Source organism: Aulonocara sp. 'chitande type north' Nkhata Bay, linkage group LG16 (genome assembly GCF_057382095.1).
Source record: "Aulonocara sp. 'chitande type north' Nkhata Bay isolate Kocher_YH1m ecotype deep benthic linkage group LG16, A_spYH_male_GT1.1, whole genome shotgun sequence".
Classification (NCBI taxonomy): Eukaryota; Metazoa; Chordata; class Actinopteri; order Cichliformes; family Cichlidae; genus Aulonocara; species Aulonocara sp. 'chitande type north' Nkhata Bay.
This window is the reverse complement of record NC_141359.1, coordinates 30,716,966-30,735,508: the sequence shown is the minus strand read 5'-3', so window position 1 is coordinate 30,735,508 and position 18,543 is coordinate 30,716,966. Positions and strand designations below refer to the sequence as shown.

The window sequence follows — 18,543 nt, the reverse complement described above, 5'->3', positions numbered from 1 at the left end:
GTGTTCCAATTTTCTGAAATAAATTGAAACTGCCGTAAGTATTTGTGGCACAAATCCTGGAAAGATTCCTCTGAGATTTTGGTGCATATTGACACGATAACATCAGCTGCACGATGATGCCAATCTTTACCACATTCCAGTGCTGCTCTGCTGGATTGTGATCTGGTGACTGTGGAGGCCATTTGAGCACAGCAAAACTGACTGTCATGTTCAAGAAACCAGCGTGAGCTTTCTCCTTCTGGATGGCAATGCTCAGTTGGTGATACTGGGTGGAAAGTGTGCCAAAATATATATTAATTATTATTATTAATGTTAATAAAAACAACATGGTTGTTTCAGGTTGTTTACGCCGAGTTCCTACCTAACTATCTGAATGCTTTAGCAGAAATCAAGACTCATCAAATAAACAAACAACATGTTTCCAGTCTTATTTTGTCCAATTTTGTTGAAACCGTGTGAACTGTAGCTTCACTTTCCTGTTCTTATCAGACAGGAGTGTCACCCGGTGTGGTTTTCTGCTGCTGGAGCCCATCTGCTTCAAGGTTTGACCTGTTATAGTTTCAGAGATGAGTGATTATTCACGTTGCTGTTGCCTTCCTGTCAGCTCAAAGCAGTTTGTACATTCTCTCCTGATGTCTGGAATCAACAGGTATTCTCACACATTGGACTGGCGCTCACTGGATATTTTCTCTTCTTTTGGACCATTCTCTGTAACTTCTGGAGATGTTTGTGTTTGAAAATCCCTGCAGATCAACAGCTTCTGTTATAACCAGACCAGCTTGTCTGGCTCCAACAACGAGTCTGCATCCAAAGTCACGTGAATTGCCTTTTGTTCCTCATTCTGATGCTCGGTTGAGCTTCAGCAGGTCCACAATATGCACTGAGTTGCTGCCATGTAATTGGCTGATTAGATATTTAGGTAAAGTAGCCTTAGAATATATATAATAAGCTGAAATGTAACACTTACAAGAGGCATTTTTCTGCATCTAATAATAATATAATAATAATACTGAAGTATACCTTTATTATACTGATGTACCTTTATTTTCTAGAAGTCGTCATGCAAAACTTAGTTGTATGGAGAATTTTTGCAATGTAATATTTTTCCACTTCAAAGGGCAAACTTCCTCCACTGCTGTTTACACGACATGCAACTTCATGCCTTTCCCTCCAAACACAGGAACACCTTCATTAGCACACTGATACCACCCAGGTGTATCACTACATGCCACTGCAGGCCCTTTTTTCTTCTCACTAAAAGCTGCACACTAACCACTCATTAACTGCTGGACACCAACAAGGATTTTCAACCTCAAATTCAGGCGTTAAATCCTCATTTTATATAAGATAAGATAAGAGATAAGATAGAACTTTATTAATCCCTCGGGTGGGTTCCTCTGGGAAATTCGACTTCCAAAAAGCACAGCAACGACCGAAGTTACAGTTACAGAATTGTTATATATATATATATATATATATATATATATATATATATATATATATATATATACACACACACATATATAAATACAGAGACAAATATAAATAAAATATACAAAGGGGATAAATAGAATAAATAGGAATAAAAAATAAAAATACAAGTGAATTGCACATTTCAAGTATTGAGTCTATTGCACTGTTGACTATTTACAAAAAGTATTGCACAAGGTATTGTACAGTGAGGTGAAGAGGCACTACAGCTTAGTTGTTCCCCCCTCCTTTGTCCTCCTGTTTCCCCTCCCTCTCCCCTCCAGAGAGGAGTTAAACAGTTTGATGGTGTGTGGGACAAAGGACCCATATCAGATGCTACAGATATGGGCTCGCCTGTTTTTCGCTGTAACAGTGAAAAACATTACCAGCTGTATCTTAAGTTTCTCTCTGCCGCTGCCCCGTGTGCGTTTTATTAACAATTTCCGCTCATCCACCTGGTTCTGCTATTCTCTGTTGGCTTCTGTGCTCCTCGTCCAGATGTCGGACGCTCCGTGCTCTGTGGTCTGTGCAGTCCACCCTTCAGCTGCCTCCTGATTTCACCCTCCTCACTGAGACTTCCATTCTCTCCTCCTCTGACATCTGCTGATTAATTTTTAATGGGGGAGTTTAAAAGACATTAAAAGCCTGACATGATTCAATATGGTCTTTGTGCCACTGCTTGCACGGAAGCATGCAATGCTTTCTTTGTGTGTTATCATCTCTTGGAGTCATAGCTGTGGGCGTACGTTGTTTGAACAGACATTAATAGGTAAAGACAGACCAAAAACCCAGGTATCCCTTTAAAAAGTGAGACTTGTTTGATTATATAAGGCCTGATTTCGGTGACTGAATCTTGTGTCTTTACCTCGTGTCATTACTCTTTTTTTCTGTCGTCACAGCTGTTTGTATCTTTTCTGATCCACATATTTGATTTGGCAAAGATTTTACGCTGCATACCGTTCTTTTTCTTTATCTGGGCTTGGGACCAGAACTAGGAAAACACTCACTCATGAGTCCCGCGTGGGTGTGTTGATAATATACTAAAGTAAAATACATAAACTTAAAGTCTCCTCTTTCAGTGTACTACATGCTTTACATCTTCTGTGATTTTTCAGGTAACATCTCCTGTTCATTCATTTAAATACCAAACAGAGCTCTGCTGATTTGGGCCCCCTGGTGGTAGCAAATATTCTCATCACTTCAGTTATATGGAATCTACTGTAGATCATAAGAGTAAATCAGTGGTAATAGAAGACATTATATCACAGCATTTAGCCATTGGTACTTTGCATTAGTTAATATATTTATTTGACCTTTGACCTTTAACTGCTAGTCTGATAGTCTGATTCTTTTTAGACAATCATTGTAGCCCACCGAGTAAATGAAGGGTGATAGGAGCATTTTTTGTGTTCGATTTCTTGGCATAAAGTTTAAAAAAAACATTACACAATACTGATGATGTTAACTACTGTCTGGTTAAGTGAAAGTTACATCATATTCTAGGGAGGAATGGCATATTGTTTGGCATCAGCAGTGACTGGAACAGAACATTTGATCACTGATGTAAGCACGTATATCATACTTTTTTTTTCATGCTCAAACTGAAGTGCTTTGTCGTTGAGAATTAAGATTGTGTGCTCATTCCTGAGAATCTTCATTACTCAAGGTTTTAATAATCAGTTCACAGTCTGTACACGATAACCCTGACCTTCCTCACCGTCACAATAACTCCCTCAGCTGTGGAAGTAGCTGATATTGTCATGGCACAGCTGCACATGTTTAAAGTACCCAGCTTTATTAGATGACTCATGTCATGGCCCAGAATGGGGGCTACATGATTACATTAGTTACAACTACATTGGAAAGTGAGCCAGTATGAAATATAGAAGCGCCAGGTTTGAGGTTATTGTGTCACCAGTCAAAACTGAGTCTCCAAAGCAGTATCTCACTCACAAATCCAGCTTGTCCTTGAACATTTTTGTCATTAATTTCGAATCTGCGCTTAGAAATCACTGATATAGAGTATAAAGAACACACTGAATACTTTCGGCTGCAAGATTGAGCTTTTTTATGGTTAGCAAAGCCTTGCACACAGATGATATTGTCTCATTTACTCAAACACAGTTTAGATAAATGGTACAGAATATTAAATGATAAAAATCTATCCATCCGTCCATCGCACGATTTGATATCATCGTGTTGGTGTTGTTTCTGGATCAGAAACACCAAACCTTAACCTTAGCTATTGCCCCAATTATGTGTTGGACATCACTCTATCCATTTTCTTCTGCTTGTCTGTGTCCAGGTTAGGAGGCTGCAATTTAACCAGAGATGCCCAGACTGCCCTCTCCCTGTCCACCTCCCCAATCTCCTTCGGGGTGAAACTGAGGTGTTTCCAAGCAGCTGAAGGATATAATCTCCCCAACATGTATGCCCCGGGGTCTCCTCTTGGTAGGACATGCCTGGAACACCTCACTTAGGAGGTGTTCCAAGAGGCTTAGCCCAATAATTGAATCCCATCAACTGGTTCTTTTGATGTGGAGGAGTAGCAGCTCTGTTCTTAATCCCTCCTGAGTAACCAAATTCCTCACGCTTTCTTTAAGGGAGAGGCCAGGTACGATTTAGAAGAAGCTCATTTCTGCGGTTTGTGTCTCTGATCCCTCCGTTAGTACCCAGAGTTTAGCATCATAATCCTCCACCTGTCTGTTTGCTGTTTTGTGTTTTTCCCTTTGTCCAAAGTCTACATAGGGCTGGGCAGGTGAAGGTCTGCTTATAGGTGGAGTCCTTGTTTCCCACGCTTGGTCATCACACCTGCTGCTCATCAAGGCTCATTTTCACCCAGTATTTAAATCAGCTCTAACATCCACTCTCGTCCAGCTTGTCTTTTATGTCAGTGTGGTAATCAGGCCCTTAACTTCCTCATGTTCATTTAAGTGTTCCCGTTTCTACATTTCTCTGTTTTCCAGTGTTCCCCATCACACTGAGGGGTGGTTCCTTCTCCAGAATAACCCACCTGAGCTGGTCAAGCTGGTCTTCCCCTTCATCTGAGATCTCATCAACTCACCTGCCTGCCCATCCTCCTACAACTGTTCTTAGGATTCAATCAGACCAGTAGTCCCCCATTAAAAATCCTCCTCCGATTAACCAAGTTAGTTATTTTAACCATAAAAATAATAATTCAAAGTATGCTTAGTTTATCCATAATTATTCAAACCAAAACCTATTTTCAAATTATACATCCTACAATAATAATATAGTGAAATGACAGTGAAAACTATTCATTTTTCTCATATATGCCCCAATCAACCATATGTTGAACATATATGTTACATATGTTAAACAAGATTTTTCTGGGCTCTTTTTGTATTCTTGAAATTTTTGAACAAAATTTAAGTAGGCTTTCAATCATCAGTATATATTAATATAATTAATGTTCTCTGGAGATTGTGAAATAAATTTATTGTTTTTGCCTGTATGTGGCTGTTTCAGTTGTCTTAAAATATATCTATGTCTATGTCGATCGTTTATTTTGTGGAAAAGGTGTTTTCCTATCACATACAAAAAATAATCACTGATAAACTTCAGTCAACAACGGGAACCCCCTTTGTGTTTGCAACCCAGTTTCCCCACATTCCTGGTGAGTCTGTGAATGCTCCACTTAGGAGTCCTCCTAGCTGCCTGAAGAAAAAAAGCCGTAAATGTGACTCGGCAGCACAGCTGCTGTCCTTCAAAGCGGGACTTATTCCCCACATGCTAAGTTTCTGCTTGCTTCAGTCTGCCCTCGTCTTTAATACTGCTTTAGGGTAAAGTGAATCAGTCAGGTGTTTTTTTTTAAACGCAGGTCGACTATAATGGAGTGTCGCGTGTTGTCCATTCAGAGTCACGTTGTCAGGGGATACGTTGGGAACAAGTCGGCAACGTTCCCGCTGCAGGTAAGAAGAACCGGATCTAACGTTCAGGTGGTAGTTTCAAACAACCCTCTGTAGTCCAAAGAGAGAGAGACGGGGAGGGAAACAGCATCTAACTTGTAACGAAAACGTAGAAAATCTAGCACCGGTCCACAGCGACACTTCCTGATTTATGAGATTTTGTAACATTTTCTGAGAAACATCAAAGGCCCTTTTTCCATTTTCCACCCTAACCCCACTAAACGACTGTAAACCTAAAAATACAACAACAAATGCTGTTTAATATTAGTTAAACTGGAGCTGAAATATTCCAGCATGATTCTCATTGTTACTAATATACCACTCATTGTCAGTGATTACATCACATTATAGCGTTCCCATTTTCATCTTTTTAAAAAAAATCTAATTTAACACGTTAGGGAAATGTATCTGATCTATATTGATATTTGAAAATAAATTAACTTTTGTTATTTAATAGAAATATGAATATATAGGAATTATTTGAAATCAAAGTCTTTCTTAACAAAACTGATAAGAAGAAACAGATAATCTCCTTCTTCACTTTCACTGGTTAATGTCTGTGTTTGCCCCTTACAATAGTGCATCCTTAAAAATGATCAGAATTCCCTGGTAACTTATTTAATTGTGGTTGCGTGATATCATCTTACATTATAATCCACTTTATTGTTCTTCTTATCAAACAAGTTTGATAACTGGAGTCAACAGTCCACAGAAGGAGCTATTTAGAAACTAAATTATGCAAAAGTTCTTGTCAAACATGCGATTTTGTGAAATGGAAAAAACTGTTGAAGCTGTCAGAAAGAGGGGGCTGAAACTTTGAAACTCTGAATGTTGACTTGTTCTCACAGTGGTTCACCTTCAGCGTGCTGTTCCCGCAGTGCAGTGTGATTCATTTAGACAGAGTGCAAGACGGAGCCCATTGTTCTCTGTTTTAACAGCTGCTTCATGTCTCTCTTCCCAGGTGCTGGGCTTTGAAGTGGACTCCATCAACTCGGTGCAGTTCTCCAATCACACAGGTTGGCTGAGTGATTTTAATGGAGCAGCAAAGTGCTTTTCATTCATTATCATAAAGTCGATTGACTCCTTTTTCTACTTGTGTAACAACTCAGCCTTTTTATGCTGGTTGGTTGGACCATTAACTTTTGTCACTGCTGCTATATTACATGGATCGGATATGGAAATCATTTATTGAAAGCTTTTGTAAGGGCGGAAAAACAATCGTCCGTTCTCATCCAGTTAGGTCTCTTGCATCCAGTTTGCCATAGTTGGTTAAAATATAACGGCTTAAGTTTAACAGAGTAGATGGATTTAAGTACATTTTAGGGGCATTTAAGGATACATGCAACTTTTTTTGGTTGGTCAAAAGATTAAAAGAAGACTTCTTTGCACGCATGCATTGGGACTATTTTGCTAGCTGTACAGGGGAGTTATCTCTGTCTGTATACTTTGGCTTGTTAGTATTGCTATATGCGACTCAGTGAAAGACAGTCACTGTGACCATCAGCCAGGTTTAGAGGGGGAGAACTAGAGAAGTTAATGTTTTTCTAGGAATCGCCTTCTTCAGCTCTCAGGTTACTCAGCTGTGAAAAAGCAGATAAATCCAAACTCTGAGCATATCCATGTGACGGCGCTGTGTGATTTGATGACTTTACCTGTATATTGTGTAAGGTTGGGGTAAAAATTGACACAAGATTGTTGTGAGTATTCTGTTTGGAGATATTGTATTGGCACAGAAACACAAATATCAATATTTTATTAAATCTCTGGGAATACTACAAACAACAGGGCTCATCTCATGCACCACTATCCCTAGATAACATTTGGCGAGTAAACTTCCATTAAATCATCTCAACCGAAAAACCATCCAACGCACCTATCTTCGCAAAACTACCTCCTAATTCCAAACAAGTGAATGGCTCAGTCACACGAGTGAAAATAGAACAGCAACTTCCTTGCATCCAGTTTTAATTTCGTTCACCAGTAGTTTTAGCCAGCAAGCTTTTTTTTTCCTTACAAAAACAAGACTATGTATAAATGAAAACTAACGCACGAGGACAAAAGCACGTATTTTTTGGCTAAGTCCACACACAAATCTTTTTTTTTACACACACACAAATTCTTTTTACACATACAGATTCTGATTTAGAAGTACAAAATATTTATTTTTTTGAGGAATTTGAGCCCATACTATTGGCTCATATACAAGGACATCCACAATTTGATCTGTGCCCAACAAACAGCATTGCAAAGGGGGGGGGGGGGGGTTCACCTACCGTATTTACCACACTAAATGGCGCACTTAAAATCCTTTAATTTTCTTCAAAAATTGACAGTGTGCCTTATAATCCAGTGCACCTTATGTATGAATTCTGGTTGTGCTTACTGATCTAGAACCGATTTTGTGGTACACGCTCAAAAATCTGTCAAAAAATGTTTTAGTACGACTTTGGTAAGCTATGAAGCCGCACCGCTTGATGGATTGTCGGAGCATTACGGCTACCATAGTCAGGAGCCTCGTGGAGTAATCTGGGTCCAAAACTCTGTCAGCTTCAGGTCTCAAAGTCAAACGAATAATGCGGCATCACTGAGAATTAAAACTGTCTAAATTATTTCATCTTTAATAAAATGATCAGCATTGCTGCTTTACCAGGTGTAACAATTAAATTTAACATCTAGGCATTCATGAAAACAGAATTTATTAAATTCAACGGAGTTAGAAGTTAGCAGGAAGTTAGCTCGCTAGTTTCCACCTAAACATGATATACCATGTTCTGACTGAGAGATTTCTGGAAAAATTAAGACGTACAGCTCGGCTATCACTTCCAACTTAAATGAAGACAGAAAACTAAACAGCAGTGACATTTGTAGGGTTACTGAAATTGAACTAGCTGGTATATTATGATATGCAACGTGATCGCTAGCGACACAGCTATGTTAGCATAACATAAAGAGAAGAATGAGTTGAGTAAAGTTTGACTTATCTGACTGTTTTGTTTTGCTTTTTGCGCCTTTTGTATGGAAAAAAAGACCCATTCATCGACAGTGCGCCTTATAATCCGGTGCACCTTATGGTCCGAAAAATACGGTAACCTTCATGCTTCCTGTTCGTCATAAAGTGCAACAAAATGTCAACGCTTAGGAGGAAGAGAAGTGCTGACATGTGGTATTAGATTTAGGATACTGTAAGTTTATACTTTTTAGGTGACTTATAAACTAAACTGAAAGAATTTAGATAAATTACCAAACCTAATCGATGTTTTAGTCTAAACATTAACTAAAACAAAACCAAAATTTGCTGATAAAACGAACACTTCTTGCATCTGCAAAAGTAAAATCTGTGTCTGCCCCTTGATTGTAATGAATTTATACATTATGTAACCGATTGTAACTTTGGGTGACTAAGTGGTTGCCCAGAGCTTGAGCTTGTTGCAAAGCCACATCCGATCACAAGGGAATTGCACAGGTTTCCTGATGGGAGGCAACCTTTCTGCAAACAGTTGAAGTCTGACTTGGAGTGACTGTAGTCACTCTCAGAGAGATTGTTGAAGGGCTGCAAATAATTGCTGTAACATTTGTAAATGCAGATAAATTGTCAGCATGTTGCCAGCAGTCTGAATAACTCTTTGTCAATGACCACAACTTTAGGGGACTCAATTCAACTGGCTGTCAACTATTTGTATTCTGGTTAAATTACTGTAGGACAGGAATTTTATGTCCACGCAGTAGTCCAGACAGTGGACACAGGGTATCGCTATACAAACTTTAAAGATGTTATATTTAGATGGCAGAAATAGATTTAGGATAGAAGGTAATTAAAGTACCTGCAGACTGTTTAGCATTATCTAGAAGATCATTGTAAAGATGACCATATCAATGTTGATTATCATACAGATATCTCCAGTCCAGAGACCAAATGGACACTGTTCAATTCGCTAAAAGGATCCCCAAAGTAACAGCTAAGAGATTAAAGGAATCACTGCGGCTGGTTAGCACAGCAGGCATTACAAAGGAGACACACAGCACTCTGAGTCCTGAATAGACGTCTGTGGGAGAATTTCACAAAGGCAAAGACGACGGTTGTTTCACTCCTCTCGCCAAAGAGGCTTGATTGACAGTCCTAACAGGGAACATGTTGGTGAATGCAGACTGTAGAGATTCACAGCAGTTTTAACGGCTGGCATATCTTTTACTTATTGTTTTAAATAAACATGGTGCTTCTCAGTCTAGTTCGCACTCAACAACAAGCCGTTTGTGAAGCTATAATGTTGTGCAACTTACAGTGTGCACAGGTGAAACTTTTCAACCTTATTTTGGGACAAAAACAGAAAACCTTTAAAATGTCTTCTGTCTCTCCCACTGTTCAGTTAGAGAGCAGGTTCAAAATAACTGCCCACAGGCCTTACTTCTACCAGGACTCTCCCAGAAAGCTAATCATTGTATTGGCTTAATATCTGGTAGCCCCAGTCTGTATCCCTTATATATTAAACCAGAAATATGTTCTGCTAATATCATTTGCAGTACTGTGGAAATGTCTTGAGGCACACTCTCTTTTCTTTATATTTTGCTTCGAAGGAGCCGGACTTTCTTGTCATTTTTTGACAAATAGGTTTTGAGCAGCAGTTCTTTAAAGTTTCTTAAGAAGTTTTTCAAAGGGCACTGGCTGTTTTTCACTTATGTTCATTCCGTGTACCTGACCATTTTCAGACCGTTTTGTCTGTTCAGCCACTTAATAAACAGATAAAGAGATGAACATATTAATTCAATTATTTTTGTTTTTATTTAGCGCTAGTTCACATCAACAGTCTCATCAAGTCACTTTATATTGTAACACCAACAATCAGACAACCCCGTATGAGCAAGCACTTGGTGACAGTGGGAAGGAAAAACTCCTGTTCAACAGGAAAAGTATGTCCTTAAAAATCTGAGAACTTGCAGGTCTTGGAAAAACAAAAAAGCTGAACAGTATCTGAAAGCCATGGCCTTAAAAAATAAAAAAAACACCCAGGAAAAAACCTGACACAGGACCCGAGAGATTCATCTGGACCTTCAGTTGATCCGTATACTCTTCACCGAAGCCTCATCAGAAATGGTCTCAATGGAAGGGTCGATGTCAAATTGCCAAATTACCCAATAACTAGACTGAAGATCAGTGGCAATGAGTCTTATGGTGTGATGAATGAAAATTCAGAACAAAAGCAAGTAAACCTCCAAAGAAGAGCTTTGAATGTCCTTCAAGACGCTTGGAAGACTATTCCTGAAGACTAGTTAAATTACAAGAAAGTTGCCTAAGAGCGTTCAAACTGTGATTGACTGATTTTCAAGCTCGTTAGAATTGTACAGACTCTGTTTTTTGCCTTCTATATTGTATTTCCATGGATGTTTGCACATTTCAATACCCACATCTCATTTTCCTTACCCCTAATTTCTTTATATTTTGTATCTCGAGATACTGTCTAAAGATCAGGATGTATTGTTGTTCAAATAGTATCTGTGGAGTCTTCAAAGACTCCTCTAAGCAGCTGGATGAAATAAAAAATCAAATTGAAAAAAAATATTTTTGATTGACAGATTATAATGATTTTTACTTGTTTGACCCCAAAGCAAAAATGTGAGCATTCCTGATGCTATGGTAGAAATCTCAGCAATGGAAAGTAAATGGACTGATTCTTATTGAGCACTTTTCTACCGGAGCACTCAAAGCACTTTATATGACATGGCTGACTCATACACTTAAGTGTTTTTTGTGAAACACTGGCACTCTGGTGGATGCATCAGACCAACTTGGGGTTCGGTATCTTGCCCAAGGATACTTTGGCATGCAGACTGAAGCAGCCAATGATCAAACCTTTAACCCTCCAATTAGTGGATGACCCACTTTTCCTCCTGAGCCACAGGCATCCCAAGTCAATGTTTACTTGCTTGCAATCGCTACTGATCTTGGAGATTACTTCAAGCAAGTGATTCTTAAGCAACTGGTGTGGGTTTGTTTGTTTTTTTTCCCAACCACTGTCTTTTCATTTACCTTTTAAAAAAAAAAAAATCTATTTGTGAATACATGCATGTTCTCACAAGTATATTGTGCAATAGTCACACAATTAGACAGTGAAAATGTCATTAAGAAAAGAAATATGGCAGTTACACTAGTGGGCTCAAGGCTAGAGTTACTTTTTTTTTTTTTTTTTTTTAAAGTCAGCACTGCAGGACAAACACTTAGCTGTTAAGAAAGCAGCAAAACCTGTCACAATTTTTTGCTGCCTAAGATGCACTGAACCAGGAGTAGCCATAAAGTCACAAGCTGTGCAGACTTCAGCAGATTACAGTGAAAGCTATCACAAAGAAATGAAAATGCTGGAAAAGAGCAGGAAATGTGTGTTACTGGTGGAAGCCGATGCTCAGAGAGGTTATGCAAGTTAATTTTCAATTATGCATGAAGGGAAAACGATGAGGGATAAAGCAAGTTAAACAGGGCACATGTGACTCTCCACATGAATCATGTGGCTCAGGAGGAGACGGAAGACAGTTTGGACAGATATGATACATGAGCCTATGATGACAGTTGCATCCTATTACAACAAGCCAGAGTAGTTGCAAAACCTGTAACCTACATGACTTTTTTTTTTTGTTTTTTTTGTTTTTTTGTTTGTGAAATTTCTCAAGGTTTCAGTTTACACCTCAGCATTAGTAAATTACCCCATACAGATATAACCTTTGCCCCACATTTAGTTTGTTGGCATTTCTCCCCCCTAATCAACACACCTGCTGAGATGATGGGATTATTAGTTGGGGTTCATGTGTTGAAGTATGCAAAGAATGCGCTTTTCTCTGCAGGAGCAGGAGGCCTACACAGAAATCACTTGAACCAATACAAATGGGAAGCTGATGAGTTTTGAACATTCGATCATACTTTGAATGTGACCCTTCATCTTATTTCCGGTATGTTTAAAGATTAAAATTCTGAAATGTTCCAGTTTCAGTGGAAGCGCCCCCAACCACAGCACAAACTGCTGCTTTGCTGTGAGCTTTCTGTTAAGTCCTCTCTGCAGGAGGCTAACTCGCTGGCTCGTGTTCAAGTTTGGGCTCTGTGTGAGCTCTTATATTTTTTCCTCTGGTATACAGGAGTGTTTGTGTGTCCATTTTGTGTGCAGTCATTTGTAGTCAGAACAGCTTTTTAGGGTTTATTCTAGTTTAATAGTGAAAGAGGGACAAAGAAAGGCGAGCTGGCAGCCAGGATACAAGCTTTCCATTCAGTAGCTGCGGAGGCCCTGCTAAGTACAAAGGGGAGAGGGACCTCAGCAGAGGGAATTAGGTCGATGGAAAAACAGAGAAAGGATGGCAATGTCTGCTAAGTTGATTTATGCACAGTAGGGCTAATGCAGTATATGAGCCCTTCTATTAGGTTAAGTAGTGCAAATGTGTGTCCTCCTTCCTCATTTATCCTCAAAAGGTCTAAAATCATGGTTTTAGACTTTAACACAAAACATCCTTGAAATAAGAGAGTTAACCAAATCAGATCAGATTTAGCAATGGAAAAATTTCATCAGTTTTATTTATTTATTTTTTATCTCTGCCCAGGCTACGGCCACTGGAAGGGGCAAGTACTGACAGCAGAAGAACTGAATGTGCTCTATGAGGGTATTAAGCTCAACAATGTGAACCATTATGACTACATCCTCACAGGTGAGTTTAAGGAGTGTCTCCTTTCAGTATTATTTTATTAGTATAAGTTTATTGTGGGCGGCATTGATCTGATAAGGCTGGGTGGGACATTACGTTACAACACACCTGATGGAGGTAGGCTTTATCACTGAGGGGTCAGAGAGGGTGCTGTACCAGGAGCCTCCTTGTGATTGCTTTGGTTGCTAGAAGATTGCCATGGTCACCCACTGTTTGCATGGAAAAATGCTGTCTTGTCTGCAAATACTTCCCATTTGCATTCAGTCATAGCGAAAACTACAGACGTCCAAGCAAGCTATTAGCAACTACAGCAGTCTACTAGCGATCAAAGCACCTTTTTGGTGCAACAGCATATACCTTTTTGTGACCAATTTTGCACTAGCAACCTCCAGCAATCACTTGCCAACCCGGATGCGAGTTTTCTCTAGTGCCTGGCAGTCACCAGAAAGAGGTAGATTCTGCTGAGGTGAATATCAGAAAAAATTTGGATTCACTTTCACATTTTGCTGCACTTGTATTTAATTTTGTCATCAGGATTAACAAAGCTTCAGAAAATTTGATTTTTTTTCTATTCTCCAGGTGATGCACTTGCTTCATAAAATGGTTCCAGAGACTGCGGTCCTCACAGACTTGGTCTTTGGCCTTCATTACTGGGACTTTAGATCAGCTTACAGTTCAGTTACACAGCAGGTGTCACCAACAACACATTTTTACCTTATGACCAGTGGTTGTTGTCTGTGTGACCGAGGTCCAAAAATCTCATACCAAACTTTAGGAAGCTCAGAAACTAGAAATTGTGTGTGTGTGTGTGTGTGGCAATGCTGCAGTTCAGGTTAACCCAAAATTTCTTCCCAAAGGATACAGCAGGGACATCTCCTTCCTGGTGACAGTGGTTGATATTATTAAGGAGCTGAAGAAGGCCAATCCCAGCTTGGTGTACGGTGAGTGTCAGATTGGATTTTCCATTTTAAAAAGTGAACTTTTTTTTAAGCCTCATTTTTAAAATTTCTTCTTTCCAGTTTGTGATCCTGTTATGGGAGACCAGGGTGCTATGGTAAGCAGTTATCCACACACATCCAACTGCTGACAGTTTAATGAACAGTGTCATGTTCTTTTTGTGCTCTTCAGCGCACTCTTGAATTACAGTGTAGGATTTGTTTAGTCATTTTGGACTGTATAACAATTTCCATTTGTTACTTGTAGACAGGTTGGGAAATCAGATTTATGTATTTTGTTGTTGTTGCTTGCTCAGTATGTTCCAGAGAACCTGCTGCCAGTCTACAAGAACAAAGTAGTGCCTTTGGCTGACATCCTGACTCCCAACCAGTTTGAAGCAGAGTGAGTGCATTTTAAACAGTTTTTACATTGAAGAATAAAAGAATAATGATCTTTTTTTATTTTTATTTTTTTATTTTTACAGAAGCTTAAAAATACGCTGTAAAAACTAATTAAAAGATGCAAAATGGCAAGCATTGTTGCTTTTTTGTGACATTATTTTTCATAGGCTCTTAACTGGGAGGAAAATTAACACTGAGGAAGATGCTATTGAGGTGAATATCAGAAATATTTTGTTTGGCTGTGTTTAGATTTAATTTGTGGCATCACGAATGACAAAGTTTGAGAAAATGGGATTTTTATCTGTTCTGCAGGTGATGGACCTGCTTCATAAAATGGGTCCAGAGACCGTGGTCCTCACTAGTACAGACCTTCCATCGAAACAAGGGGACCAGTTCCTGGTGGCTCTTGGAAGCCAAAAAATAAGTAAAGTATCAGGCTGACTTTGTCAAAATGGCTATAAACTGTGGGGATGCAGTCCTCATGTAGGATCAACAGAGTAACCTATAAAATTAGGATAACGGCTCCGTTTGTCCTCGTCACTGCAGAGAAACCAGATGGGACCAACACAGATCAGAAAATCTGCATGGATATCCCCAAAGTCGATGCTGTATTTGTGGGAACAGGAGACCTTTTTGCTGCCCTGATGTTAGCCTGGACTCATCAACACCCCAAGGACCTGAAGGTCAGCAACACATAAGTGTTTTCAGTCAAATGCAGATAATATATGAATCATAGCTAAACTAATCTTCCTTTTTAACAGACTGCCTGTGAGAAGACTGTTTCTGTCATGCACCATGTCATTAAGAGGACCATTACTTATGCCAATGGTAGGGTTTGTGCGTGTATCCAGTGACTTCAGTTTGTCATCAGGTTTTTTTACTTTGTCTTCAAGTTGTTTACTGGGGCACTTTTTGCTTCTGTTGTTTATATTTAGTAAAAGCTTTTTATATTTTGAAACAAATAGCTTTGTGACTGTGTATAACCTATCCTTTGAGTTCTTGTTTGTTTAGTTCACCACAGGGCAAAAACCTGTTTGTTTCCCTTAAATGTCTCCCTCTTTTTCAGAAATGGCTGGCCCCGGGAAAAGGCCTACCCCTGCACAACTGGAGCTGAGGATGGTTCAGAGCAAAGCAGACATCGAGAATCCTGCCATTGTAGTGGAAGCCAAGGTTTTACAAAAGTCTTCACAGTGAAGACTGTAATGTTCTCTGTGAACTTTTCACTTTAAGCTGGTAGAAATCTGGGCAGTCCGCCAGACAAACATAGGATTTTCACATCAAAGACTGTCACGTGTCTCTGCCTTACAGAATCACTGGGGGGGGGGCGTTACTACTGTTTTTAATTTTTTCGTGAGTGGTCAGCAGGATTTCTGTTTGTTCTGCTCACAGACACTGAAATAACTGCCATAAGTGTCTGTTCTATGGCTAGCAAAGGCAACATCTGCCCTTGATTCAGAACAAAAACAACACATCAGGCAGTTTTGAACCCTTTCCAGACACGGGATGCGAAACATTACTGGCTTCATCAGCCTCTCGGCTGATTGCATTGTGGCATTCTGGCATGGGTTAATTTTAAGTTAATGTCACTAACAATTGAATTCAGACATACTCGGGACTGTGACAGACACAGCTACGCTACAAACACGATATTTGTGGGTCTGGTGAGAAGGCTTCACGCTGCCCCTCTTAGACATGAAAGAGATCTCTCTTCTGGCATAGCAAAAATGCATCATGTGGAAATGTTTTAATCTCATAACAAATTTAAAATGGTTGATTAAAATGGCTGCTTTTTATGTCATCCTCTGGTGAGTTGAGAGACCCACTGAGATGCACGAGAGGCATGCACAGTTCTGGTCTAACAAACCTGTCCATTAATGTGACTGCAAACCTTCATAACTATGCCAAGTTCAAAGCGATTTGTAAAGGTAACTGCTGCAAAGCACTCTGTATTGTACCGATTACACCCTCAGAATTATACAGAGAAACCCAATGACTTTCTTTGATCAACTGGCAATATTGAGGAGAAAAAGTCTGTTTTAATAGCTTTGCCCTCACCCCAAATTTCTTCATATAAGTAAAAAGTGCAACAAGTGACAACAACCAATATTAAAATAGGCAAAATGCAGGAAGCTATAGAAATGGAATCGATAATGGGATACAGATTTGTGTTTAGCCATGAAGCGATTGCAGCAGATTAATCAAAAGACGTGCATGTCTGAAAGGGGCTCGTGTTTATATTAAAGAATCATTTGTGAAAATAATTTATTAAGCTGAACAGAAAACGCACAAAACCAGCGTTACATGCATGGCCATTCGTCTTCTTGTTTTGAGACTAGAACATCAGTAGACTCTGTGATAACATTAAAACACGCTGGGTTAATCCACTATAAAATTATTTTTAACTGTTAAGAATGCATGCAATGTGCTTAAAATGCACTTCATTTCAAGACAAGTGTTGCCACCTTATAGATCGAGTGGATAAGTGCTGAAATGTGTTTCAGTAGGTTGTAGTCTTGTTCTCATTTTATTCCAACTCTATTTTAGAAAACTTGCAACTTTAACGATAATCGTAATAGCTGATGTCAAAAATGTTCTTTTAATCAATTTTCCTAAAAATGACGTTTTGACGTCCTTTTTTTTAATTACGCAATGCTTTCTTGCAGGTGTGTAACATGGTAGATTCATGTCTTAAGCATCTCAAATTGAGGTATTTGCACAGATGATCTTTAATATATTTACTAATGGTCACTGTTTTCTTTTATGACTGTTGTCATATCTCTAGAGGAGCGTCTATGAGAGACCACGTTATACTGTAGCCTTAACAAGGTTAGGAAAGCAAAACAGTGGTTGTGAATGTTTTTGTGTGCTTATATCTGATTCTCGCACATAATGTTAGAAAGTCAAGTGCCAAACCTTGAGCTGCTGCTCTGTTATAGAGCAATACATAAACAATTAAAATAATAATAATATTTTTATTGAAATTGTCATTTCATTTGTGTTAATTTATTTTTTTGTCTGTTGGGTTTCAAGATAAGTGTTCTAAGAGAACTGAGATCTGGTTACTGTAAAGTGAGCTCCCTGTCGTGTTCAAGAAACCAGTTTGAAATGATTTGATTTGTAACATGCAGCCAGAAGATGGTCACAAAGGACTGGACATGCTCAGCAACAACACTCAGGTAGGCTGTGGTGTTTGAACGATGCTGAAGTACTCCACCACCCTCAGACTAAGCAGGTGATAGAAGCCAGGATCTGTGTTTTCATCTTGTTTTTGACAAATTTTGACCATCTGAATGTTGAAAATCAAGACTTGTCATAACAGGCAACTTTTTTTTCTAGTCTTGTCCAGTTTTAATGAGCCTGTGTGAACTGGCTGACAGGAGAGGTGTGGTCTTCTGCTGCTGTAGCCCTTCTGCTTTAAAGTTGGACATGTTCTACATTCATACCTTTGTTGTAGTGAGTAGTTATTTGACTTACTGTTGTCTTCCTATCAGCTCGAAGCAGTCAAAGCATTATATTATAGCTCAGGGAACAACCACTCATTTTTCAGACCATTCTGTGAACTCTGGAGATGGTTGTTTCGGTAAATCTCAGCAGATCAGTATATTCTGAAATCCTTAGACCAGCCCATCCGGAACCAACAACTGTGCTATGCTCAAAATCACTTAAAACCCTTTCGTCCCCCTTCTGATGCCGAGTCTGAACTTCAGCAGGTCGTCTTGATCATTTCAACATGGCTAAATGCATTAAGCAGGTGCCATTTGAATGGCTGATTTCTTATTAATGTTAATGACCAATTAAACAGACGTACCTGATGAAGTGGCCAGTGAGTGTAGTTTTTCTCTGTTAAGTCTAAGTAAAGGAGGACACTGGAGCCATTGTGGAGAGGTAATTGCTCACCAGCTTAAATCAGGTACCACAGTTGAACTGGATCTTATCCATGTGCTTCAATGAGAACACATTTTAATATGAAAAGAAATAAGGGAATATGAAAGGAAGAACAAAGACAAAGATGTCAGCACGTCTTGGCAGGTGCTTACTATATTGTGTGATTAGGGCTGGGTGACAGGGCTGTATTTTGTCACTAATCCACAGTATGAATAGCCAGCATTAGCCCAGATAACCAGACAGGCCAA

At 39.2% G+C, this 18,543-nt stretch overlaps 1 protein-coding gene across 1 annotated transcript; it reads left to right on the top strand.

Moving 5' to 3' along the window:
- The first annotated feature begins 5,131 nt into the window (after positions 1 to 5,131).
- LOC147311846 (pyridoxal kinase-like) lies at positions 5,132 to 17,926 on the top strand. Its single transcript, XM_086266713.1, has 11 exons — positions 5,132 to 5,402; positions 6,361 to 6,415; positions 12,972 to 13,076; positions 13,931 to 14,014; positions 14,093 to 14,127; positions 14,326 to 14,411; positions 14,578 to 14,623; positions 14,723 to 14,834; positions 14,957 to 15,093; positions 15,172 to 15,238; positions 15,477 to 17,926. Exons 1-11 carry the CDS (start codon positions 5,322 to 5,324, stop codon positions 15,602 to 15,604), a joined length of 936 nt encoding a protein of 311 aa, XP_086122839.1. The 5' UTR covers positions 5,132 to 5,321; the 3' UTR covers positions 15,605 to 17,926.
- The last annotated feature ends 617 nt before the right edge of the window (positions 17,927 to 18,543 follow it).